General features: G+C 47.0%; 1 protein-coding gene across 4 annotated transcripts in view; it reads right to left on the bottom strand.

Moving 5' to 3' along the window:
- Window positions 1-25203, bottom strand: part of KBTBD12 (kelch repeat and BTB domain containing 12) — a 48803-nt gene that overhangs the window by 18109 nt on the left and 5491 nt on the right. For 2 of the 4 annotated variants that reach the window (XR_012499784.1, XM_010961398.2), the window contains exons 2-4: window positions 22139-23319; window positions 18491-18761; window positions 16279-16429 (exon numbers count right to left, since the gene is read on the bottom strand). Coding sequence is in view for 3 of the 4 variants with exons in the window: in XM_010961398.2 (XP_010959700.1) it covers window positions 16279-16429; window positions 18491-18761; window positions 22139-23310 (1594 nt within the window). In the remaining variant the exon portion in view is untranslated. Of the gene's footprint in view, window positions 1-2851; window positions 3489-16278; window positions 16430-18490; window positions 18762-22138; window positions 23320-25203 lie in introns of those variants that run through there. The other 2 variants (XM_045521797.2, XM_045521792.2) reach the window with 2 other exon arrangements.

Raw genomic sequence — 25203 nt, 5'->3', positions numbered from 1 at the left:
CCTTGTCTTTGGCTGTCACAGTCCTTCCCTTCTGCGGGCCGTGGGAGGACGCATCTCCCCACACACAGCCTGGCAGGCAGCTGGCTGAGGGCAGGGGGCGTGGTCCTTCTCTGCCACCCCCCAAGGACGGCGCCGCACGGTGCCTAGAATACGGCGGGGCTGGGTCCTGAGGTCCCTGTGCCTTCGGGCTCCCTTCAGGGGGCAGGCCGAAAGGGGAGGGCGGTTCTGGAGCAGCTCTGACAAGCCCGCACTGCTTGCATCGCTCAACAAGCTTTAGTAAATACATTCACTATTGCTTGTTCCCGTGGCCGTGGAAAACGCATGGGAGCTTTTGGAAATAGACCCTGTGTCACCACTTCCTCGATGGACAACTTTGGTCAATGTAATTTCCCTGTCTCAATTTTCTCATCTATAAGTTTTGGATAGTAATTCCAATTTCATAAATTGTTGCAGATAAATTATTAGGTGACTGCGTAAAGGAGGAGGAGGGTGAGGACACGTCTGCTGTGTCCTGTTCCCAAGTCCCACGATGGGAACACCTCCTTGTACTCCTCCTCCTCTGCTCCACGGAAACAACATGGGCGGCACGGGGTGGGTGCTGGGTGATGTCCCGGTGTGTCGTGTGAGTAAACCCGTGTCTCCTGACCTGGCCGAAACCTTATGTTTGCTTGCTCTCAGTTTAGTCCTTTGCTCTGTGATTGGAGGATTACTGACTGCAGGGTCGAGTGTCTCTGAGGTTGGATAGAGATGGCCAGAGGCCAAAGGGCTGAGAAGTGAGCGGAGCCTCCCTCCGCCTTCGAGGGGAGCAAGGATCCCCAACACGCTGAACCAGAGGAGGAGGAGCTGTCGGGCGGGTGATGGCAGAAAAGATAGAAAAGGATTTGCACCCCCCCCCGCCCCCGCTGGCAGCTGGGTGGGGCGGCTTTCTGACTCAGGCGTGGAACAGCCGATGTGATGCTCGCAACTCATTCCCGCCGGGTCGCCGGCTCCCAGGTCTCCCCCTGCACTCGGGCGGGGGTCCGGATGTGGAGCCTGAAGCCGGGGAAACGTGAACCTACTTCTTGTCCGTTCCTAGTCTAACCAGAGCTCTGTCTGGAGTGTTTCCAGAAAAACGTCCTTCGGGCCGAGTGGGAAACAGGCTCCCCGCCTGTTACAAAGTGCCGGGTAGTTCGAGGCTGGGCTGCATGCTGGGCTCACAGAACGGGGCTGGCGGGGCCCAGGCCCTTCACCTGCCAGCCTCCCCTGCCTTTGCCAGTCTGTTTTCTCCGGGCTAAGACAACAATCGTCTGTCCCCATTTTGTTTGCTCCTCAAAACAGATTACCAGAAAATGAAATAAAAGAGCTGGAAGGGAAGGCCGAACTCCATTTGTTAGAGCTGGACTTTGCTTGATCTCAGAGGGAAAATCATGTGTTTAGAAAGTCTTATAATTTCCAAGTGGAAACGCAGACAGCTGAATAGAAAGTTCTGGCACTGAGCCTTGGGTGCCAAAAAAGCGTCAGTTACAGACTTGCTGTCCCACCTGCAACTGATCCTGAATCACCCCGGGCCTCCTTTCCCTACTCAGCATTGGGCCTCACCTGTCACTTCTTTCAAGCCACGGGCCCATCCTTTCCTCCTTCCTCCCCTGTCCCTCCCTCCCAGCCTGTCCTGCGGGTCCCAGCAGGTCCAGAGCCCACAAGTGGGGACACGGGGAGAGCCTGGGACAGTGGGTGGAAGCAAGCTCAGCCCATGACTGCAGCCTGGATGAGCGTCACTCTGTCCTCCCTGACGCAGCCCCTCTACGTCTCCTCATCGCCCGGCTCTGTCCTCGGGCCCTGCTCAGATGTCTCGGGTCTTTCCAAACCCTGACGACCTGCCACTTTCCTTATGCCCCGCTCAGCCACAACAGCCCGCAGACAGTGAGGTTTGTCTCTGGGCCTCTGTTGGGCTGGTCTCTGCCCGGACTGGCCTCTCCTCAACTGGACAAACTCCCTCTCCTCTTTCAAGGCTCAGCTCAGAGTCACCCCTCGAGAAAGCCTCGTGTGTCTGCCCGTGGCTTTCCCCTCCCTTGGTCTTGCACTGTCCTCTGAACAGACATCAAGAGCCCTGTGGGCGCGCTGCTCCTGTTTGCCTTTACGTGTCTCCCCGCGGGCCAGGCTGGAAGCCACCGGAGGGCAGAGGAGTGTCTAACTCACATCCGCGTGCCCAGCGCGTCCCACCCGGTGCGGGCAGTCAAGAAATAGAGCCTCAGCTGAGTGCGTGAGTGGATCAGCTCCTCGCCCTCATCCTGGGTATCTTGCTCCCTTCTTACGCTCTCCTGTCAGAGGAAAGAGCGATGACCAGGTTTCCAGACTGTGCCCTGAGTCCAAAGAGCTGCAAACGCGCTTCCTGCCAGATTATAAACATTCTCTTCCTAAGGGTGGAGGCCTCTCAGCCCAGACCCCGAGAGGGATTGTCGCGTGGGCTCCTCCTCCCCCAGGTCCACTGCCCAGACAGCCACTGACGCCCCGGAGGCTGGGCTGGACCTACCCTGACAGGACACAGGCCACGTCTGAAGTGGCCCGACAAAGGACCATTAATCAGATCTGTTCCACAGCTTGAAAATGTAGACACGCAAGATCTAAGTCCTTGAAGGCAAAGTGTGCGTCGTTCTGTTCCCCGAGGTGCCAAGCACAGTGCCTTTCTTCCAAGGAGGCTTGGCAATGTTTGTTGAATAACTACTATAGAAAAATAAGTCTTTGGCATATTTATCTTGTGTGTAAGTAAAATAATTTACAGAAAGTGATCATTTGTGGTCATTTCCACATTAACCCAAGAGCTGGTAAAGGAAAGGAGTGATTTAAAAAAAAAGATCACATATGTGAATCAGGATAAACTAATTGAAGATAATATATTTTACTCAAAATGACAGGATTTTTAAATAATTGATATTTTCCTCTTCAAAGCATCAAACATTTTCCATTTCAACTCTTTTTGATGTTTTAAAACACATACTACATTATTCCCTGTGTCAGTGAGTTGAAGAGGTGGTATCTGCAACGTTTCCTGCGGACTCCGGAGTAGCAGCACGTGTGTCTTCACGGCAGGCTGCAGACATAGACCGCCTGGGGACATGCCTAAGGTTTGCTCTGTCGAACAAGTTCCTGCTATTGGTGTGGCTTTTAGCAATTTACCTCTTTTCATAAAAGCAAAGCACAGAGTGCGTAGTTGCTCAGTGCGTCGGCCGTGTAACCTTGTGCGTTTCTGGAACATAAACAGCAAGTCAGAGGCCCAGGCAGCTCCTCCTAAGACATTTCTCACCTGCTTGCAACAAAACTCTCATCTCTGTCCACCCGGGGCTTTCACACTCTAGTCGCTTCTGAACATTCTCTGATTTCAGCATCAAAGCTACTTGAAACTCCTGGTTAATTTTAAGCACTCTGTAAGTGTACTTTGGATGTCCACTCACGGTTGTATCAGATGTTGGGACGAACGAGGTTAAGATTTCTTTTGGCCGTAAGACGGTCGACTGGGAAAGCAAAGGCAAACGTGAAACCATCATAATACAGCATTGTAAGTATACATCCGATAAAGCGCAATTTCTCACCAAGTGTCATCATGAAATGTGGCGCTGCCAACTCTCTGTGAATTTGCAGGATGTCAATGATAAAAATTAAGACTAAATCGTGACTTGGGAGCCAGAGGCAAACTTTGGTCTCGTAGAAGACTTATTCCTGGGTTCCCCACCCAGGGGGCCAGATAATCAAGCTTAAAATCCCGCATTTCATGCCCTGACAGCAGAAACACGGTGAGCCATTGGCAGTAGTTCAAAGCCACTGCAGCTGCTGAATCTGCATCCAAGTCAGAATAAAGGAGGCAGGAGGCCACCCCGTCTGACCTCTGGCCACTGTGAAAGCCCACTGGGCCCCTTGTGCCGCAGGACGTCCTCAAGTGTGAGCCTGTGCCCCGGACGCTCGAACATGCCTGACCGCCTGCTCTGATGACCCGTGGGCGCCAGCGCTCTGACCGGTGACCGCCCTGTCGTCCTGGAGGACACGTGCTGTCCAGGGACACCCTGCCTCATCCATCACATCCCAGGCCCAGCCTGTGTGCCTGTGCCGGGCATTCTGAGCATATGAAGCCTCCGTTAGCACCATCTCACCTCTCCTTTCCTCCCAGTACCTGCCTTCCTCCGAGTGCAGCCCTGTGGTGATTCACACCCCAGCTGCCTGGTGCTCCCCGCAAGTCAGATCCCGGGGTCCCAGGTCACACCTGCCAGCTCAGAATTTGCCGAGGATGAGGGCCAGGAATCGGCCATTTTAGTGAACAACCTGGGTAACTTGAGAAACACTTACATTAAAAAAACTGCTTAGAATTTTATCAAAAGAAAAAGGCAGAGTCTTAACCACAGTGAAACTTGGTCCTCTACGTGGTAAAACAGTTCCCCTCTATGGTGATCTCTGCGGTGCGCTTACTGCAGAGATAAGGTAACCGGAACCTTCCGCGTGACCCCCTTCGTCACCCTCAGTGGCCCTCGGCCCACTGAGCGGGCACAGGGGGTCTGCTGGGGGAGCGACGCCCGACTGCTGGGGGGGCTTCCTGTTACCTGGCCCCCCAGGGAAGTGGGAGGTCCCTCCTTTAAACAGTTCTGCACAGCACCTGTAACTGGTGAGGTTTGAGGCTTTTTGCCTGATGGAAGACAGGATAGAGAAAGTTCAGTAAACTGAGGGCTGTGAGCCTCTGTCAACACAGGGAGGCCCTGGGCTGGCCTGTAGGAGGGACACAGCCGTGAATGAGGCGGGGTCTCTGCCCTCGCCAGTGTGGGAAGTGGGAGGGCAACGGGCAGGGCGGAGCAGCAGGCGGGGAGACGGTGCCTGAGGCCGCCCAGCCAGCCCGGCAGAGGGAGGCGGTCACAGCAGAGGGGAGGGGGAGGTGCTCCGGGTGACCCTGAGGCTGGAGGGGAGGGGCGGTGCGGAGGGAAGGGGCCGGAGGGTGAGGCTGCAGAGGCCCGGGGGCAGTCAGTGAAAGGTCTCAGCGTTTCCACAAATAGACTCTGTTGCTTACTTCAGTGTTTGACTTCACCTGACCCATTGAGCTAAAGTGACTCTGAATTCAGCTTGACTTTTTAAAAACACTTGATGGGAATGCAAAGTGTATTTATGACTGCACATTGTCATTTCAGAAGCAAGCATCATATATTCAAAAGCGTAACTAATACTGTGAGATCTAAAATGCTTGTTAGTTTGTCTCACAAAAACTTTTTTCAATCAGAACCCCTGGTGTCCTATTTAAATCAGGTTTTATAACAGAGCATCACCAAGAAGTCACAATAAGGTTTTAATGAGGTGAAGCCCAGAAGGTTCTATGTTTCTCAAAACTTTACCTTTAAGACTCTGCATGTAATTCGTTTTCTACTTCATTATTTGTAAAAGTAGGATTGAAAGCCTTGAGGACAAGGAGTTAACATTTTCTCATAGCAATAGGATATATTAACCTAAAACTTTTGGACTGCCTTTTTAAAGAACAACTTTTTAGAACATTAGAATGTATTCTGGATTAAAGTAGCTTAACTATGTCTTGGAGTTAGTACAAATGACAAAAGACTTTTCTTAAAAAATGAAGCATCTTAATAATGCATGGCCTTAAGCAGCGCCCTTCCATTCTGTCTCCCCGCAAGGGTTTCACAGGGTTCTGGCGTTAAGACACAGACCCTCTCTCCTGCTCTTCCCGAGAACAGGCTGCCTCAGAAAGCCCTCAGAAAAAAGTCAAAATGGAAATCAGCCCGTTTTAAACACCTGGGTTTTTAATAAGGATATCATTTACTCATAAGGCTCATGGAGACTAGTTAAATTATTTTAGGTTTTCCAGGAATTCTGCCACAGAAGAGCCAGTCATAGAGTGGTGAAGCTGGTAAAATACAGATGTAACTGCATGAACAACAGAGTCACTAAGCAAACTGTCCAAGCATATCCTTGTCTGTATTTTTACATGAAGAAGGAAATTCATAGACTTCCAGGAAAAACCATCTGACATCTGACTAATAACAACCCTTGCTAGTTTGCCATAAATCCAGTATCATACAGAGACAGGTTACACTCATGTTACCAATAATGACATAATACAAAAAAGAGAAAAATGTCCTCGCACTGAGACAAGGGAATGGAAACCTTCCTGAGATGTAATAGTGGCGTCCTACCGTGAGCCCTTAGAGACAGTCGACCTGCAGCTCCCGGGAGGCTGGTCACATCTCTGATGCAGCCCCCAGGTTCTTCTTCCCCATGTGGGAGCCAGGCTCTGGGGGGCCGGGGGCCGGTCCAGGGCTGGGACCCGCTGTCCTGTCAGTCTGCTGGTTAGCCCAGGCAAGTCTGCCTCTCCAGTACCCTCCAGGGCTGCGTCCACCAACAAAGGGTCTGAAGGGGTAAGACCAACACTGGTGGCGTCAAATCCTGAGGCCAGAATACCACCCACAGGTGCCTTCACCTCACGGGAGCCTCAAAAACTTGTTCCCAGCCTTGGCTGATGTAGAAAATCATGAGCCAACCAGTTAAAATTCCTTTGCACAAGCAGTTGTGGAAATTAGCACAGGCTTGGATGTCCTACTGCTGACCGAGTGGGGCCTGCGCCGCCGCTGACGCCTCCGTCTGCGCCTGGGTTAACCCCACGGGTCAGGCAGAGCAGCCACCATCCACGCAAGAAGAAAAGCCAGGCTGACTCTCAAGGAGACCAGCACTCAGGCAGCTGCTGAGGCTTTTCTCACGGTCGGACCTGGGGGGGGCCTAGACCGTGCCTGCGGAGAGCCCTCCAGCCCCTCGCCATGGCGCGGCGTCACACCTGTGCACTGCGCAGCTCGACTGTTTGTCCGGAGCCTTAAATCCGCGTGGCCGCTGTCCTAGCAAGTGTTTCAACAAATGGCAAGAGCAGGATGAACTCCTGTGGGTCAGCACGCAAACTGAACATCGGGCCCACGGATCAAATCCTGTCTTCAAGAAGGCCCAACACCCGTGGAGGGCATCTGGACCGCCCTGGTGGCCTCTCCTACTGCTCTGCCCGGTAGAAGGCCGGAAGGGGAGAGCGAGGATCTGTAGAAGGCCCACACGCCTGGGAAAAGACGGTTTGTACTACAGCCATGGTCACAAGCCAACCAGAGCTGGTTTCCAGCCTGATCAACCAGCTGATTCATTAACCCACTTCAGTGAACAGGCCCCGGAACAGTCCGTCAGACGGGGCTCCCCCTGAAGAGCGGCAGGCAGCCCTTCTGCTGACTCCTCTGCCTTGCAGCGAACGCCAGCCTCACTTCTACGGCTGACAACACGCCTCCCACTTTGTAACAGCACTAGCCCCAAACAGACTCCTGCATACCGTCAGCCCGCTTGGCCCAGTGAAAGGTCTCTGACCAGCTAACCACTCCTGCATTTAACTGAGAAACAGGCTGCCTCACGATTCACTTGTGAAGTGAGATATTAAAGCATTAAAGTAACTCAGCCTAATCTTTCTCTGCCATGTTTGCACTCACGTTGCTCCCGGTGCCAAGTGTATCTTTCTCCCTTTTCTTCATTTGACTAATTCCTGCCTGTGCAGTGAGTGAGCCGACGTCCGCTGTGCTCCCACAGGCGTGCACTTAACATGCGCACAGTTACCTGTCTGTAGCTCGTCCTGGGTTGTGAGCATCCCCTGGGCACAGCGTGTGTGTCTCGTGTCTGGTCCTCAGCGTCCAGCCTGGGGTCTGACACGTCACAGGCCCAGCGGTATTTGCTGAACCAAATTACAGTGTGACGAGGAGCTACCATCTCTCCAGTGGAAGTTGTCAGTCTGTCGGGCACCAGTGTTACTCAACTGAATTTCATCTGTTACTTGAAAAGCCTTACTTTCCACTGCATTATTTCTCCCTTCAGTTCTGAGAACTTTCCTCATTTCCAAACATTCCTGGTAACTGTTTCTGCTCACGTCTTGTGATGTTTCTTCTCCCCGTTAGCCCGGGCTCCTGCTACCCGCTTCTTCCCCACTTCCTTCAATAGAATAATTCTGATTTTCTATATCACATTTTCTTCTCTCAATATGTGTTTTCCCCACCCCTTTACATCATTCTTGGATCAATAGCATGCTTTGTAATTTTAATTTTTTAAAATAGTATTTCATTGCCGTAGAAAAACTTAACATGAGATCTACCCTCTTGACAAAACTTTAAGTGCACAATACAGCGTTGTTCCTTTTTTTTGCTATGGTGTAAGGTAGTGGGCGAAACTAACTTGTCTACATAGAAATATCTAATTGTCTTGGCACATTTGTTGAAAAGTTCATCTTTCCCCACTGAACTGCCTCGACACATTGTCAAAGATCAACGGAGTAAAAATGTGAACATTTATTTCTGAACTCTAGCTCTGTTCCATCGATACACATGCTTGTCCTTAGGCCAGCACCACCATACCTCGATTTCTGCAGCTCTGGGTTTTTAAAATGGGCTAAATAAGCCCTCAAACTTCCTTCTTTTTCAAAATTGTTTTGGCTATTCTAGGTTCGCTGCATTTACACTTAATTCTGGGACCAGCTTGCCAACTTCAGAAACAGTGCTGGGATGGTACAAGGGTCGTGTTGAATCTATAGGTCGATTTAGGGAAGATTGGTGTCTTAACAATATTGAGTCTTCAAATCCATAAGCAAGGAATACATCTCTATTTGTATCATCTTTATCATCTTTGGTCCTCTTGGGAGTCTTTTGTAGTTTTCTGTGTATGACTCTCACACTTTTGGGGCTGAATTTGTTCATACACATCCTGCTCATTTTGATCTTACTAGGAATGGATTATTTCCTTTTTCCTTTTTTCCTTTTTTTTTTTTTTTTTTTGCTGACTAGATCACCAGTTTATTATAAAAGGATACAACTCAGGAACAGGGCAAGGTCTAGGGGAGGGGCACCAGAGCTTCTGTGCCCCCCTGCCAGCACCTCCCTGGGTTCGCCAACCGGGAAGCTCTCCAGACCCCTCAGATCAGGGGTTTTCTGCCTTTACACAGGCATGAGTGATCGAATCATCAATCTCTGGTGATTAACCAACCTCCAGCTCCTCTCCCTTCCCTGGGGGTCAGGGGGTGGAGCTGGAAATTCCCAACCTCCCCTGGCACCCAGCCCCCTTCCTTAGGGGCTTTCCAAAAGTCTCTTCTTTAACATAGACTCAGGTGTGGTGGAAAGGGGCTTGTTACTAAAATAACGAAAGTTGCTTCTTTCACCTTCTTTTTCGCACATTTAGGTTTACACCTGAGTACCCTTTAGTTCCTTTTTCTTTTTTTAAACTGAAGTATAGTCACTCTACAATGTTGTGTTAATTTCTGGTATACAGCATAGTGAGTCAGTCATATGTGTTTGTATATATATTTCTTTTCATATTCTTTTCCATTGTAGGTTATTACAAGATACTGAATATAGTTCCTTGTGCTCTACAGTAGTACCTTGCTGTTTATCTGTCTTACATCTCGTAGTGCATATCTGCTAATCCCAAACTGCCAGTTTATCCCTCCCCATCCCCTTTCCCCCTGGTTAACCAGAAGTTTGTTTTCTATGTCTCTGAGTCCGTCTCTGTTTTGTAAATAAGTTCATTTGAGTCATTTTAAAAGATTCTATATATATTAAGTGATATCATATGGTATTTTTCTTTCTCTTTCTGGCTTACTTCACTTAGAATGATGATCTCCAGGTCCATCCATGTTGCTGCAAATGGCATTATTTTACTCTTTTTTATGGCTGAGAAGTATTCCATTGTATATATATACCACAGCTTCTTTATCCAGTCATCTGTTGATGGACATTTAGGTTGCTTCCATGTCTTGGCTGTTGTACATAGTGCTGTATGAACACTAGGGTGGGATTGTTGGATCATAGGGTAAGTCTATTTTCAGTTTTTTAAAGTATCTCCATACTATTTTCCATAATGGCTACACCAAACTACATTCCCACCAACAGTGTACGAAGGTTCCCTGTTCTCCACACCCTCTCCAGCATTTATTGTTTGTGGACTTTTGAATGATACCATTCTGACTGGTGTGAGGTGATTCCTCATTGAGTTTTGATTTGCTTTTCTCTAATAATTAGCAATACTGAGCATTTGGGGAATGGATTATTTTCTCAGTTTTATTTTTGGAATGTTCATTGCTAGTACATAGAAATACAATTAATTTTTATATACTGATTTTGTATCCTATGACTTTATCTAAAATTAGTTATTAGCTCTAGTCTCTTCCTTTCTTTCTTTTCTTTCCTTTTTCCTTCTTTTCTTTGTTTCTTTTTCTCTTTCTCTTTCTTTCCTTCCCCTCTTCCTCTTCCCCCTTCCCCTCCCCCCTCTTTCTTTCTTGTAGCTTCCTTAGGATTTTCTACACATAGGATTACATGATTTGTGAATACATACTATTAAATTCTTTCTTTCCAGTCTGTATGGCTTAGTTTCTTTTTATCGCCTTGTTGCACTGGCTAGAACCTCTGTTTCAATGTTAACAGGAGTAGCAAGAACAGACATCTGTCTGTTGTTCCTGCTCTTAGGAAGAAAGATCTGTCTTTCATCACTAAGTATCATGTTAGCTGCGGGCTTTTCATAGATACCTTTTTAACAAGTTGAGGAAGTTCCCTTCTATTCCTAATTCACTGAGAATTTTTATCATAAATTGGGGTTGGGTTTTGTCAAATGCTTTTTGTACATCTATGAAGTGATCGTTTGGTTTTTGTTCTTTATTAATATGTGTATTATATTAATTGAGTTTTTGATATTAAACCAACCTTGCATTCCTGCATTCCTGGGATAAAGGAATTTGGTCATGGTATATACTAATGTTTGATGTTGCTGGATTCAGTTTGTTTATTGTTTCTTAAGGATTTTTTGGATGGTATATAGTCATTTTTATGTTGCTAGACTTGGTTTGGTCACTGTTTCTTAAGAATTTTTGTATATATATGGTCATGAGGGATAGTGATCTGTAGTTTTCATTCAGTTCAAAATATTTTATTTCCTTTGTGATTTTTTTTTGACCCAAAGGTTATTTAGAAGAGTGTTGTTTAATTTCTGTATATTTGAGGATTGCCTAAAAATTTGTTCCTGTTATTGACTTATAATTTAATCCTGTTGTAGTAAAAAAAAAAATGCTTTGAATAACTTCTATTTTTAAAATTTATTGAGACTTGTTTAATGGCCTAGCATATGATTTAACCTGGAGAATGTTCCATATGCATCCGAAAAGCTTGTGTATTTTACTGTTGTTTATATGTGTATACTATAAATATCAGGTGGGTAAAGTTGGTTAATAATGCTATTCAAGATTTCTATAACTGCTGATTTTCAGTCTGGTTATTTTATCGATTATTGATAGTGGGATAGAGATGTCCAGTGGTGGTCATCTATCTCTCTCATTCAGTTTTTGCCTAATGTATTTTAGGTCTCTGTTGTTGGGTGTGATACATTTATAAATGGTTTATGTTCCTGCTGTATTGACCATTTTATTATTATAAAATTTCTCTTTGTAGTAATAGTTCTTGTCTTAAAGTCTGTTTTATCTGATAATGATATAGCACCTTCAGTTCTCTTAGAGTCACTATTTACATGGTATATCTCTTTCTATAAAATTTTAAAACTTTCAACCTATCTGTGTACCTGAATATAAAGTGTGTCTCTTATAAACAGCATATACTTGGTCCTTCTTTCTCATCCAGTCTGAAAAATCTCAGCCTTTTGATAGAAATGTTGGTCTATTCCCTTTTAATATAATTTTTGATATGGTTGGATTTACATCTGTGTCTTGCTATTTGTTTCCATTCCATATCTTCTTTGTTTCTCTGTTCCTCCTTTGCTGACTTTTGTGTTTAACATTTTCAAGTGTACCATTTTAATTCTTTTGATTTTCAAACTATTTAAAATTTTTTCTTAGTAGTTGCTCTAGAAATTCCAGTATGGATGGTACTTTATCACAATCTACTTCAGGTGAATACTGGCTAACTTCATTAAATTACAGCAGATTTGTTCCATCATATCTCAATTTCCTCCCCTCTACTTTCTTACATAGTTATATATACTGTATCTACATGTGTAATAAACCCAACAATATAGTTCCATAATTATTCATTTATATGCTCTTGTATCCCTTAAGAAATTAAGAGAAGAAAAAAGAAAAACATACGGCATTTTATATTTTCCTACATTTAGCATTTTCAGTGCTCTTCTTTCTCTTCATTTCTTCCTGTGGATTCAAGTTGATATTTCCTTTTTAGATGGAGGATTTTTCGTATTTCTTTAGTATTTCCGTAGTATTTCTTTTAAGTCGGCTAGTCACAATTATCTCAGTCTTTGTTTATCAGGGAATGTCTTTGTTTCAAAGGACAGTTTTGCTGAACATGGAATCTTGGCTGAGTTTCTTCCTGCAGCACTTTTTGCCCCACTGTTTCTGTGGGTCACCAGCTGAGCATATAGTTTCTCGCTTCTGTATGATGACATTTTTTTCTTGCTGCTTTTAAGAATTTTCTTTCTTTCAGTAGTTTGTCTGTGATGTGCTTGGGTGAGGATCTCTGTGAATTTATCTTACTTGGGGTTTGATGAGCTTCTTGGATTTGTAGACTAATGTTTTTCTGTCAAGTGTGAGAGTTCTTCACCATTGTTTATTTGAAAAGAAACTCCTGGCCCTTTCCCTCTTCTCATTCCGGGATTCCCATTATGCCTGTATTTGTCGGCTTGCTGTTACTCCAGTGTCTCTGAGGCTCTGCTCATTTTCCTTCAGTTTTCTCCGTCTTTTCTTCAGATTATATATTTTCAGTTGACCTATGTCCAGTTCACCGATTCTTCCTTCTGACCTTTCGAATCTGCTCTTGTTCCAGGGCTTCCCTGGCTGATCCCTGTTAAGTTTCTGGCTAGTTTTCTTATCTGCTGCTGTCCCAACCACCACTAAAAGATCGAGCTAGGAAGACTGCAGGCTTTCCCGTTTGCCACTGTAAGTGTTGGTTTTCCAAGCTCCACTCCCAAACATGGCAGCCCCCTTCAGCCAACCAAGCTGCCAGCCTGCAGATGAGCCTCCCTGGCAGGACTCTGCGCAGGATGAACTGGGCTGGGGAGCAGAATGTCCCAGACTGCCTGAGGCTTGCTTCCAGTGCAGCAGTTTGAGAAGTTAAGCTCTTCTAAGTTTCTTGTCTTTGGTTGACGTCCAGAGATCTGACATGCATGTTTTTTGACAAATTTGTCTGGCTTCATAGCTGCTTTTTTGGAGAGAGAATGCCTACCTTTCTGCTCCTCCATAGCTAGAAGTCTGCTTGCACTTAGATTTTTGGCCTGCTAGATTTTTACTGCCATAGCAGATTTTAGGAGCTTTCAGAAGATTTTAAACATATGTTTTACCCAACATTTTTGGTATTTCCAGTGGGAGGATCAGTCTGGATATCTCAGAAGAGAGTTAATACTGTGTCAGTTTTTTGTGACCGTTAAATGAAATTCTTTTTGCAAAGAATTAAGTAAAGTGTCTGCAACATAAAGGGGTTCAAGGAACAGTAGTTATAACACCTGAACACTTACACTGGAGGGATTGAACATACATTGTTTTACTTAATCATATCTCCAAGGGCTAGGCATTCCAATTTTAACAGTACCCCAAAAAAGCTTTATGAGACTAGGGGCATAGAGGTAGTAAATGGTGGCGTCAGGGCCTACCGCTGTTCCTGCACGGAGAAGGAGACTTCCGCAGCTGCTCTCTGGGGGTAGCCTGTAGACTGTCCAGGAGACAGGAAGTAAATCCGTCACAGGTATTAGGGAGACGGCTCATTGTTACACTACCTGGCAGTGACCTCAGTCGTAGCAGGGCACATACAGACCCCCAACAGCAGACAGGGCTTTTGCTAAGACACTTAACAGATGACGGGACGATACCTGTGAGTCACTGACACTGAGGTTTTAGGGTTCTGTGCATTTGCCCAAACTCCAGTTATGCCTACAATGAACAATCAAATCTGAACTAAGACTACTACAAAAACACCTAAACGAGCGAACCTCACTTCCTTTAAAAGCTTATATTTGGGAATCAATTAGCAAGGGTTGGGAAACTTGACTCTCCTGGATTGAATCTTACAAGTTGGTAGAATGTATCTGAGTGACTGTGACTCTGGTCCTCAGTTCTGAATGTCCAGAAACGAAGTTCTGCGCTGCTGTGGAAGACTTCCTAGTCGGTCTCCTCACCTCCAGGGTCTGCTCACCTTTGACCTGCGCTTTGTGTCCTCACCCCAGCAGTCTTCCCGGAACTTTCTCTGATCGCGTTGTTTCTGTGTAGCTTCTCACTGCTTGCCCGTGTTCTCTTAATTCTTCATCCAGCAGCCTTTGCCGTCCGGCTCCTAGGTCCCTGTCCCACGACTCCCAGCTCCTGCTGGGCTCCCGACTCACTCTCCTCCCCTCCTCTGCCCTTACCCCCGTCCCCTCCACACCTCTGCTCCGCCTCCCCCTGCATGCTCTTCCCTGCCCTCCCACTGCCTCCTTCCTGGCGGCACACTCTTTTCCCTGTCCCACTTATCAAATCTTACAGGTCCCTTAAAATCTACTTCTTTCCATTCATGCAGTGGACATTCTTCATGCCATGAAGTGTGAGCTCCAGAGGGTGACTCTAAGGTGTCTGTCCCCATAAATTTACCAAAAAAGACAAAATGTCACTTTTATTCCACTTCTAGCCGAGTTGTGGCTCCATTGGGGGGATCTCATTTTGCTGCAGTTGACACATTGCTTTCATCCCACTCTGACTACATCCAGCCTCCGTACAGTTGGTAGGTCAGCTCTTCGCTCGTCGAGTGTTACCTCTGTCCTGGGCAGTCTAACCTAGCGCAGGCATATCTCTGACAGGCCTGTGACGCAGCACGTGGTTGTGATGAAAGTACCACGAGCCTATCCAGGGGAAACTAAACTGCAATGACGAGGGAGTCCACAACCGAGGCAGTCTTAAATATGTCGCATAACGTTCTTGCTACTAAAGTCACAAAGCCATCAAATCTGAGCGCATCAGTTATTTGCTTCGGGTTGTGCAGGCAGCTGGGAGACAGTGGCTTCCCTTTAGTTAGAAAAACAAACCCACTGGCACAGCTACAGAAACAATAAAAAGATCGTGGTTCCCAGGGGTTTGGGGAGAGGGAGGGAGGGAGGGAGGGATGAACAGATGGAGCACAGGGCATTTTTAGGGCAATGAAATTATTCTGTATGACACTGCAGTGGTGGCTACATGTCACTATGCATTTGTCAAAACCCGTAGAATGTACAACAGCAAGAGTGAACCTAATGTAAACTATGGACTTTGGTTGATAATAATGTGTCCATGTTGGTTCATTGATTGTACCAAACACGCCACACTGATGAGGGATGCTGAGGGCAGGGGAGGATATATGTGTAGGTGGGGAGGGCTATGTGCGAACTCTGTATTTTCTGCTCAATTCTGCTGTGAGCCTGAAACTGCTCTAAAAAAATTAAGTCTATTAATTAAAAAAAAAAAAACCTACTGGAATGCTTGGTTTTCTTTCAGCCTGTGTTCCGTGCCCCCCACCTCTTTGTGCCCAGCGTGCCCCCCCATGTTTTTGCCAGTTGGCCGTGGATGCCAATGGGACGAAATACAGAGCTGGCATAGTTCCCACGTTCCAGTCCAGTCACCCCCACCTCAGCCTCGTGCTTCCCGGACTCATGGGGACTGGGGAGGTGAGTGACAGAGGGTGACGTTAGGGAGAGGAGCAAAGGACGCAACGCAAGAGGAGAAACAAGGGGTGAGGAGGACCGGGGAGGTGTGGGACTCTCTCGAACTGCTCTTACCCTCTTCCGTGGAAACGACCCAGCCTCTCCCAGTCCCTACTGGTTGGGACCAGACCACACACGTTCGTTCCTGAGCTAAGAAAACACTCGTTCAGATGAAAAGTGACTTGACGTGGGGAAGCGGTGGGTGGGGCGCCCTGAGGCGGGCCGGCCTGACCCCGGCGCTTCTCCGGCACGCTGGCTCCCTCCCCTGCGAGAGCCCGCGTCTCATCCACTGAAGGCGGCCAGAGGCTCGCTGCCCTTCCGCAGTGTGGCGCTTGGTGGGCCTGGAAGGGTGTGTCACTGCCGCTCTTGCACCCACGCCACTTGAGCGTTTGACAAAAATGCCTTTGCTTTTAATCAGTCACTGGCCTTTAATCGTGTCTGACTGCGCTCTAGAAAATAAGACACAGAAGCACATCGGGGCTGCGTCTGGGTGGGTTTGAACTGGGCTGCAGGAGGAAGGGGGCTCTCGCCCTCTTTCATTTCCACGGAGGCAAAGTGCTGAGAAAGGAAAAGCAGCTGCGCCCTTAGCGACCCGCTGCTTCTTACCCAGGACGTAGATCTCGCCGTTGACCACCGCTGTGCTGAATCGGTACTTCGCGTACTTCATGGGTGCCCGCTCCGCCCACTGATCTTGGCTGGGGTCGTACTTCAGCACTTTGTTGCTTAATCGATCAGGCTCTTCATCAGGAAGGTCCATCTGTATGAAATATGACAGCCACTGTGATGCACACCACTTAGCGCTGCGAGCCTGCCAGCGCACTTAATCAGAGCAGACGGCCAAGGAGACAAATAGAGGTTAACTGCCGTGGCTCCTGCCCACAGATACACCGCATCCCATGACCTGGGGCTACAGGTGCGCTGTCACTGTCAGGGGACTGCACGCTGTGTCATAATGGGGCTCAGGGGTGGGTTACAGCACACAGTCTGTGATCGTAGCGATGAGACGATACAGCATTTTTCTTTTTTAATGAAGCATTGCAAAGCCTTAAAAAGGAAGCCAAGCTTTTTTGAACAGTGTTTAAAGTATAATTTTATTTTACCAACCTTTACATTGGTGGACTTAAATAATATCTGTGAGAACCTAATTTTAATAATTTATAAGGCATTTTTCCTTATATTTTTCTAACCCAAATGGAACAAAATTACAGAAACATCTTAGTGTTTCAGTAATGAGAGTATTTCTATACCATGATATAGGAGCAGTCTGAATTTAATTTTCAAGATGCATGGACTAACATAAATTATTTGCAGCTATTTTTATGTATTTATTTTCTTTGTGTGTATATAGATGTTTTAATGACTAGAGACAATAGGAGTTGAATACACACAGATATATCCTAGACTTTGGGTGAAGTAATACTTTTTGTCTGCGGTGTGTCAGGAAGTTTTATGACTTCAAGCTAAAGATGCTTGAGTGTCTTTTGTTTTATGTTCTGGATGCAGGTGTTCAAAGCAGAAATAGTTTCCATACTTACGAAAGTTGCACGCAATTAATTTTAGCTAGCTGCTTTACATGGACCGTATCAGAGCTATGATCCCGCTGGTGCAGGCACAACCCCGGCGATCTCGCAGTTTAATGTATTCTTTTAGGTACAGATTAGAGAAAGCTTTCCTTATGCAGTAAATACTCATGTGTTCAAAGACGGTATAAATTAGGAAATACTGACTTTATTGTTTTAATTTTCCTTCTGATTTAAGTATTTAATCTCTGACTTAGTGAAAGAAAAGCAAAGAAAAGCTTCTAAGTTGTCTTTGGAAAATATTTATGCAAAATTAACTATGTAATGACTAGTTCTGAGAAAAGCTTAATTACAAATAGTTTGTCAGGTTTCAGCTGCTAGCTGTGATTAACTCTACGCCTTTTTTTGATACATAGCATGAATTAAAAATGCATTCAATGTGAAGTTTAAGGGTTTAAAACAGGTGTGATATACTATAAAAGGCAAAATCCAGGCTTATGAAGTGAATGCAGAAAGCATCAATTTTATCATGAAGCACATCTGGAGAAACAAGGAATCATATAGGCAAAAATAAAATTTCTTGATGTCACGAGGACAGACAATGCGCTAGTGAGATTAATCTTTATTAGAAAGACTGGACAGCCAGGGCAGGGGGCACTGGAGTGACACTGCTGTGGGAGCCCCGAGGCATGGAGAGGGACACCGAAGAGGAAAGAAAGGGCCACTGTGGTCACGCTCCACCGACCTTCCAGGCCGGCCTCCCCTCCCTTTGCAGGGCCTCAGTACAGCCTCTGGTTTCTCTACCTGCGGGTGCCCAGCGAAGACCAGAAGCATTCAGCCTCACAGCGGCTGTGGTGGAATGGCTGTGCTGTCACAGGAGGTTCTGGTTTCCGGCTTAGACCAAGAACCTGAATGTGGAAGAGCCGAGCTACCTGCCTCAGGCCGCACGACAGCAGACAGAACTGGCAGGAGGCTGCAGCGTCCCCGCCCCTGCCCGGGGCTCCTGACAGACCAGCCCGGAGCGGAGGCACCTTTCACGGGCAGCGGGAATGGGGAGGGTTACAAAGGACAAGGACAGAGCACCAATACGGGATGAGGTCGTGTCTACGAATAACACTCTTCAAAAGTCCTTCTCCTGAACTACTTTGACACTTTAAAATCTCAAGTTTAATATTCTGTAAAGTAAAAAGCATTACCAAAATGTAAGCCACACTCTTAGTATTCAACAACTGCAGCGTGCTCAGCGCGCAGCCAGCTCAGCACAGCCGTGCGGTGAGGGGCGTGGGGAACTCCTTAACCTGAGGGGTCCAGCCTCCGATCACATAAAGTTTGTCATTCACCGTGACCGCAGCGTGACACGCCAGTTGTAGAGGAAGGGGAGACACCCTTTTCCAGCTGTCCTGCTTCACAGAGTACTTATCAACACAGTTTGTAATGAGATACTGATTTTTCATTTTCATCTGTCCTCCGATAACATAGAGGTCATTGTGGACGCTGCCCAGGGCATAGAGCTCTCGAAATTCAGTTGTGCACAACTTCTCCCAAAATTGGTTTCCTCTATCATGATACCTGTAGATTAACAGAGAGAAGCCAGCGTTAAAGTTAACGAGAAAACAACTTACCAGAGAAACACACTTGTTTCTTTTCCAATTAAAAACAACGCGATTTGGTTCTTCTAGTTGGAGAGGAAAAATATTAATATAAAATAGTGATACAGGTTTGAGCTTCCTTTGGGCAAGAAACGCTGAACAAAATATAATGTGCACGGAAACATTCAACCACATCTACCCAGAGAATTTTAGAAAAAATAATATATTGAAAAAGTATAGATTATCCAGGAGTAGCCTTCATTTCCTAATTCTGGGAAAGAAAATTAAAAATGGGAAAGTCTTTGAGCAAATTATTTATAGTTTTACCATATGAAAATAAGTAAAAATAAGAAAAAAAGTCTTAATCTGTGGACCAGAAGTCTCACTTTAATACTACATTAAGGAAATCAGCTTTAGAGCTGAGAATCTGGAGACATTTCAGTTCAGATCTCTAACGGATGAGGTAGGGCACACAGAATTTTAAGGCTTGCTCTTGTGGTTTTAACTGGCTTAGAACCGAGTCAAGGGCATCTGAGTGTATCAAAACCCGCTGGGCATCTGACATCTATTTTAGGCTACTGGGTATGGTTATTTCAATCATTTCCACCGTGAGTAACTCTGTGGGTCTGAGAAGAGTCTTGGGCCTTCGCAGGGACACTGGGATAAATTCTGGCCTTTCAGTGTCTCCTGGAACCCCACACATTAAGTAACTGCCTCTGTGGACGGGCGTGTGGGGTGTGTGGGGGCCGGCGTTACGTAGTCGCTGAGTGTGGAGTCTGTGGCGATTCTTCGCCTGGCCTCCTGGTAAGTCTGTTTTCTCCGGTCGTGACTGGAATACACAGTCTAAGAGGACAGAAGTACTTATGAGGACAGTGGGATAAAAAATATGTGAAATTACGTCTGTCCTAGAAAATTCAGAAGGCATACTTGGAATTCAAAACGAAAACAAAGAAAAAACAAAAGCCAGAAAAATGTGGAAAATAAGAGAGAAAAGATCTGTTTGGAAACAAATGAGGAAACTGTGTGCGCTCTATACAGGTACAGCTTCTAAGAACAGACTGTGTGTCTTGCGTCAAGCCTCAGATAGGCGCTTCCCCCCCCGTTGTTCTAGGCCAGCGCTTACACGCTTCCCCAGGGACAACGTCTCCTTCAGGCTCGGCAGGGGCGTCGGACGGCTGTGCCCCTTCCTGCGGCGAAGTCTGGCTTGTCGCAGACTGACTGCGGAGACTTACCAGACCTCACGATAGCTGTCCTCTATGAGATTCTGGGTAGGAAACCAGGGTCCCCGGCGTCGCGGGCCGTATTTTCACCACTGTGTTTAATTGTACTGGATTTTAGCAGAAGAGGGAGGATTAGGTGTCTATCAGTAAGGCCAGTGCTAAAGCGAGGCCAGTGATTATAGAAACAGAGCTCAAAGATGGGGCTTGGTTTTCTGAGACATGGTTTAAGGAAGCAGGCCAAGAACGAAACATACAGCCCGTGAAGGTCGGGAAATACACGTTTGCTGGGCAACTTGCTAGTCTGATTTTTGTTTTCATATTTTGAATTGAAAATGGGGGGAGAAGATGCCCAGATAAAGCTGTAAAACTTGTTATTTTGGATGTGACGTTAAAAACAGAAAAGAACAGCGGCAAAGGCATCCAGTGTTCAGAGGCTGACAGTCTAAGCAAGGGCCCCACGTGTCCCCCGCTGTTCGTGCGCGGGAGCTGGAGGGCTGGAGAGGTGTGTCTTTTTGAAGGAAACAGCCTACTGGAGAACTAGCCTGCTTCCTCTCTTAAGTCCAGAAGAAATATACCTGCGTGGAAATCCACAAGCAAAGGAGCGGAGGGGACTGAAGAGGGCGGAGGGGAAGTGAACGGGACAAGAGGCAGGATCATTTCTCACACACTCGGCAGCCCTCTGCGAGAGAACGCGGGCATCTGCCCGGGGGCTCGTTTAAGCCCCAAGCAGTGCTCCTGGTGACCTCTCTACTTGCCTTCCTGGTGATCTCCTTATTGGAGGAATGAGGAGGGCTTTGAACGGATGCTCTGACGCTAATTCTGGCCAGCGTGGAAGAGCCCGTTGGTGATGGGAACCCACGTGATTCAGGATGGATGAGAAGGAAACGGGGGTGGGGTACACGCCTGCCACAGGAAAGGGGAGTAGGCGGCCAAGAAAAGTTAAGAGGAGAGACGTTTGAGGATCAAAACAGACATTTTGCCAGGGTTGGATGCTCGTTAAAAATTAATTCTGATGGCAGAATCGTGGACTTACAACCATCATGAGGAAGAAGATCTACCTAAAGACCCAGGGGCGCGCGCAGGGGAGGCTCCACGGCGGGGAGGACACGTAGGAGTCTAGTGGTGGGGACCCACGGGAACTGTCCCGGGAAAGCCAGGCCTCCTTCCTGGAAGGGCCCCACGGTCTGTACCTGGAAGCTCTGAGCGGCTGCTCTGCGACTCAGTGAACCACTGTCACCTGCCACGGCGGGCAGAGGGCCAGTCCCTGTCCAGGGCTCGCGTCCCCACCCTGCCGCTACTAGGCGAGATGGGACACGCCTTCCTCGTGTGAATGTGACAGAGGCAGCAGGGGATGCTGGCAGGTGACAGGGAACACCAGCCCGCTCGCTCCTTCTCTGTCCCCACTTCACCGTCCAGAAGAACTGAGAGCTCTGTGCAAACCCGGTACGTGGGCCCCAGGGGGGAGGGTGTGGAGGGAGAGCCTGACTTCCTGTGCATGTGTGTCTGGTCACCCGGTGGAGTCAGGAGCTGAGTTCTTGCTGAATATCAGCGAGCAGACCTCTCTGTCCTCACAGACAAAACGCAGACGATACACCGCTCCTTAGCAGACACTCCTGCCCCTTACAGCTCCAGGGTGGAAGCACTCTTAGGCTCCGAACACTCACCCCATGGGAATCAGTGGTGCAGAATAAAAACTAACAGGTAATTAGTAATTTGGGGTGAGAAAAAAATGACTCATTACTCTCAGTCATGAACTAAAAACAGTCAGTTCAAAGTAGTCAGTGTTAATAAACTTAACTTGTTGTTAGGTTATATCTGGCTCTTCAAGAACAAAGCAGTTATATCACAGGAATAAATCATGAAAATTAAGAGTGAAAATATACAATGGAATCATAAAATACATACATTTAACTAATGCAAATTCAACTATATGTTCTTAACAATTAAAGGGAGAGAAAAATAATTAAAAAATGTGGGTGACTTCATTGTGACTTTTACATGTATGCAAAATACATGATTCCAGGGTAATACATGTAATTTAAGGTGTGATCACTCTTTCAGGGGTGCTTTCTTCTGCTGTTGCTAACATCAAAGCAAGACAATTAAAACATTCACAAGTATGTTGCTCGACACCAACCTGTAGATTTCAACACCCCTGTTCTTCTGTCTGGAGAGTTTAGAGGCACTTGCCTCTCCAGCCACAATGATGGTGTTGTTTTCCGTGACGACGCCGGCACACACGGTGCCCAGCCCCTCCCCGTACTTGGGAGACGAGATGAAGTAGGTCTTGTGAGAGGCAGGATCGTAGCAAAAACTGGCGTCCCCGTAGCTCCTACGTCGTGACCTGATTCCTGAAGAGTTGTTGCCAATGCAAAGCAAAAGACTGGTTGTCTCCATGCCATAGCGGAGGTTGAGTGAGTGCTGCTGGGGGGTCTTGATGGCTTTGAACGCGTTCTGAATGATGTCAATGCAGTCGGCATCACACAGAAGCATCGTGTTCCTTTTTAGGGCTTGTCTTAAAAAAGAAGGACTGATCAGTTGCAGCCTAACTTGCTTCAAAAGCTCCACAAGATGTGGTGAGCGCGGCTGCTGGTCGTGGTTTACCCACCTCAGAACTAAGTCCAGAATGCCCTCCTCTCTGGACACGTTCAGGTCATCCGATTTGATAAGCGTCAGAAACTGGTGCACTTCAATGTCTAGTATCTCTTCGTGTAAGCTCACCTCAGCAAAGTGCTGATATAAATATTTCTTCGACTGATCGGCTAAATCTTCAGCTCCGATCTGCTTTGCAAAATAGTAGATGCCTACACAGTTGGAGGCATCCATGTGGTCCATCATGTACTTCTGACACACACCGAAGACCTCCTCCATCTGCATGAAATAGGCGGCCATCGCCACAGTCTGCACATTGGCGTTGCTGATCTCCAAAGCCGCCTCGTACATGTACCTTAGTATCACCGACACACTTTCCGCCGTGGTGTCGTAGAGCACGACCTCCCTCTGAGAACACTCGGCGAGTCCACAGGTGAACATCGCCTTGAAGTAAGGACTAAACGCAGCCAGGACCAGTCTGTGGCAAGGAAACCTCTCCCCTTCCGCTACGAGGACAACGTCGACCATTTCTGCCAGGTCCCTCATGCTCTTAACTGTGTTCAGCAAATTCAAGCTGTGTTGGTGCTTTCCTTCTCCCTCGGTCTTGCACTCCATGGCACCCTCCCCAGCGTTTCTGAGTGAGTCTCCTGCAAACGGAGCTTGGCTCCCGACGGCCTGTTTGCACGTCTGATGACCCACAAAGCACGGAGAAGCCATGTCACACTCCTGAGGGAAAGAAAAGCAGCAGTTTTCTTCTAAGAAAAAAATTATCTGTGATTTAAATCCGCAGCATGAGTTCTAAGAAGCATTTATAAGTAAATATTCACTCCAAGCAGAGTAGTTTAGCTTTAAGACAACTATTTTGGTATTTAAAAATAATATGGTTGATTGTAAAAGCAGTGAATTATTAACCACTAACATTTTCCTAACCAGCTGGAGAGCCCTGCCCTCCGCGGTGAATCAGGAGGGGAGGATAAGATGGCACCTTTTGCATTAACCCATCTCCAGTTACCAAGTCCAGCTGACCCGCGGGCGGAGGAATTGGGGCATTAGGTGACATTCTGTCTGAGGAGATGCAACGTCACCTAAAAGGCTGTGTGCACCTTCCCCCAAAACACACCCAGATGCTATAATGGTCAATCCACAGAATCACAGAGGGGCCGTGTGGGCTGCCTGAAAGAAAAGTCGACTAAAATTCTGCTCCGACTTCGCTCTGGGGCAGATAATTCACACCGGGGCTTTAGAAAGCACAACGCAACGCCTGCTGCTGCGGGGCTCGCGGTGCTGGACGCTTACGGCTGCACCCTCCCCGACTTAGAAGATGCAGAAGCCATCCCGTCTCTCTCCCCCTCCGTGCTCAGCTTCTCTCTGTTCCCTGTTTCACGGTGGCAGAGACGGAGCCACCTCTTGCCTGGAAAAGCACTAGTCTGACTGGAAGTCTTAAGACGGTTGTCCCAGCTTTCCCTTCCCCGGGAACAGGATGTTTCAAGGAAGCTGATTAGCTGTTTTGATTTAAAGAAGGACATTCCCAGAGCCAGAAGCCTTAATGCAAGGAGGGGATCTCAAGCCTGTCACCCTCTCTAGGTCCTAGGTGGCTGTAAGTTGCATGCGGTTAAGAACAAGCACTGATGGCAGCTGAGAAAGGAGAGGAGGTGGTCATTTCAACACTGTGAAAGCAAAACTTGTCAGCTGTAAAGGTTATATGTTTTCTAAGCTTCTGTAATCCTGTAAAGGATTAGAAATCTTATGCGTCTCAGTGAGACACGGCTATTTTTTTCAGTGTTGAATTCAAGTTCATTGTAGGGAACACAAGTTGAGAGTGACAGGAAAGTTTAGTTATGTAAGGGCAACTCTAAGACCTAAAAATTGCTGTGCTGAAGTGTGTGGAATTACGACAACCAGCCAATATTAGAAATAGAGATAAAACCCTCCTTGCTGGGTTTTCTGGCATTAATGGCTCAGCTTTATTTCAATAAACGCTTCAGACTTTCTTTGCAAGGGCTTGCGGGTTAGAAGTCAACCTTTGCTTTTTGCTTTTACTTGCTTTAGAGTTTTACAAAGAGGATCCTATTACGGGTGACTAAGAGGTCATTACATTTCTGAACTCTCTCACAACACACTATGATGAGCCTAAATCATATTGTGTAGACCTCCTCACACAAAAACAAATCAATCAGCTTTATGGATGACAGCTGTTACTTCAAGCTAAAAAGGATTAAAAACTTTCTTTTAAGGAAATGTTTTAGAAGTTTCTCTCTCATTTGTACCGGTATACAAGAACCCCTCAATGGGTACCAGCACCCACAATGCGAGAAGACCGAGAGCAGCTTCCAGGTGGGAGTGCTCAATCCAGCGCACTACAGGCAGTTCAGTCTCCTTCGTTCCTAAGGGATGACACTGCGAGGGGCAAACGAGATGCCGGGGACCCGAGCATTTCGTATCTTTAAGGCAGGGACCAAACCACCCTTGTTGAACTTTTTGGCACAGGGCTGGTTTAGCAAAACGTAGGTGGCGTGGGTTTCAGAGAGAGGCTACAAATGGAGTAAGCAGCACAGTGTGTGCCGGCCGTCCTTATAAACACGTTACAGGTAATGTCTTATAAGCGGCTCT

Source organism: Camelus bactrianus, chromosome 17 (genome assembly GCF_048773025.1).
Source record: "Camelus bactrianus isolate YW-2024 breed Bactrian camel chromosome 17, ASM4877302v1, whole genome shotgun sequence".
Lineage (NCBI taxonomy): Eukaryota > Metazoa > Chordata > Mammalia > Artiodactyla > Camelidae > Camelus > Camelus bactrianus.
This window is presented reverse-complemented; position numbering and strand designations above follow the sequence as displayed.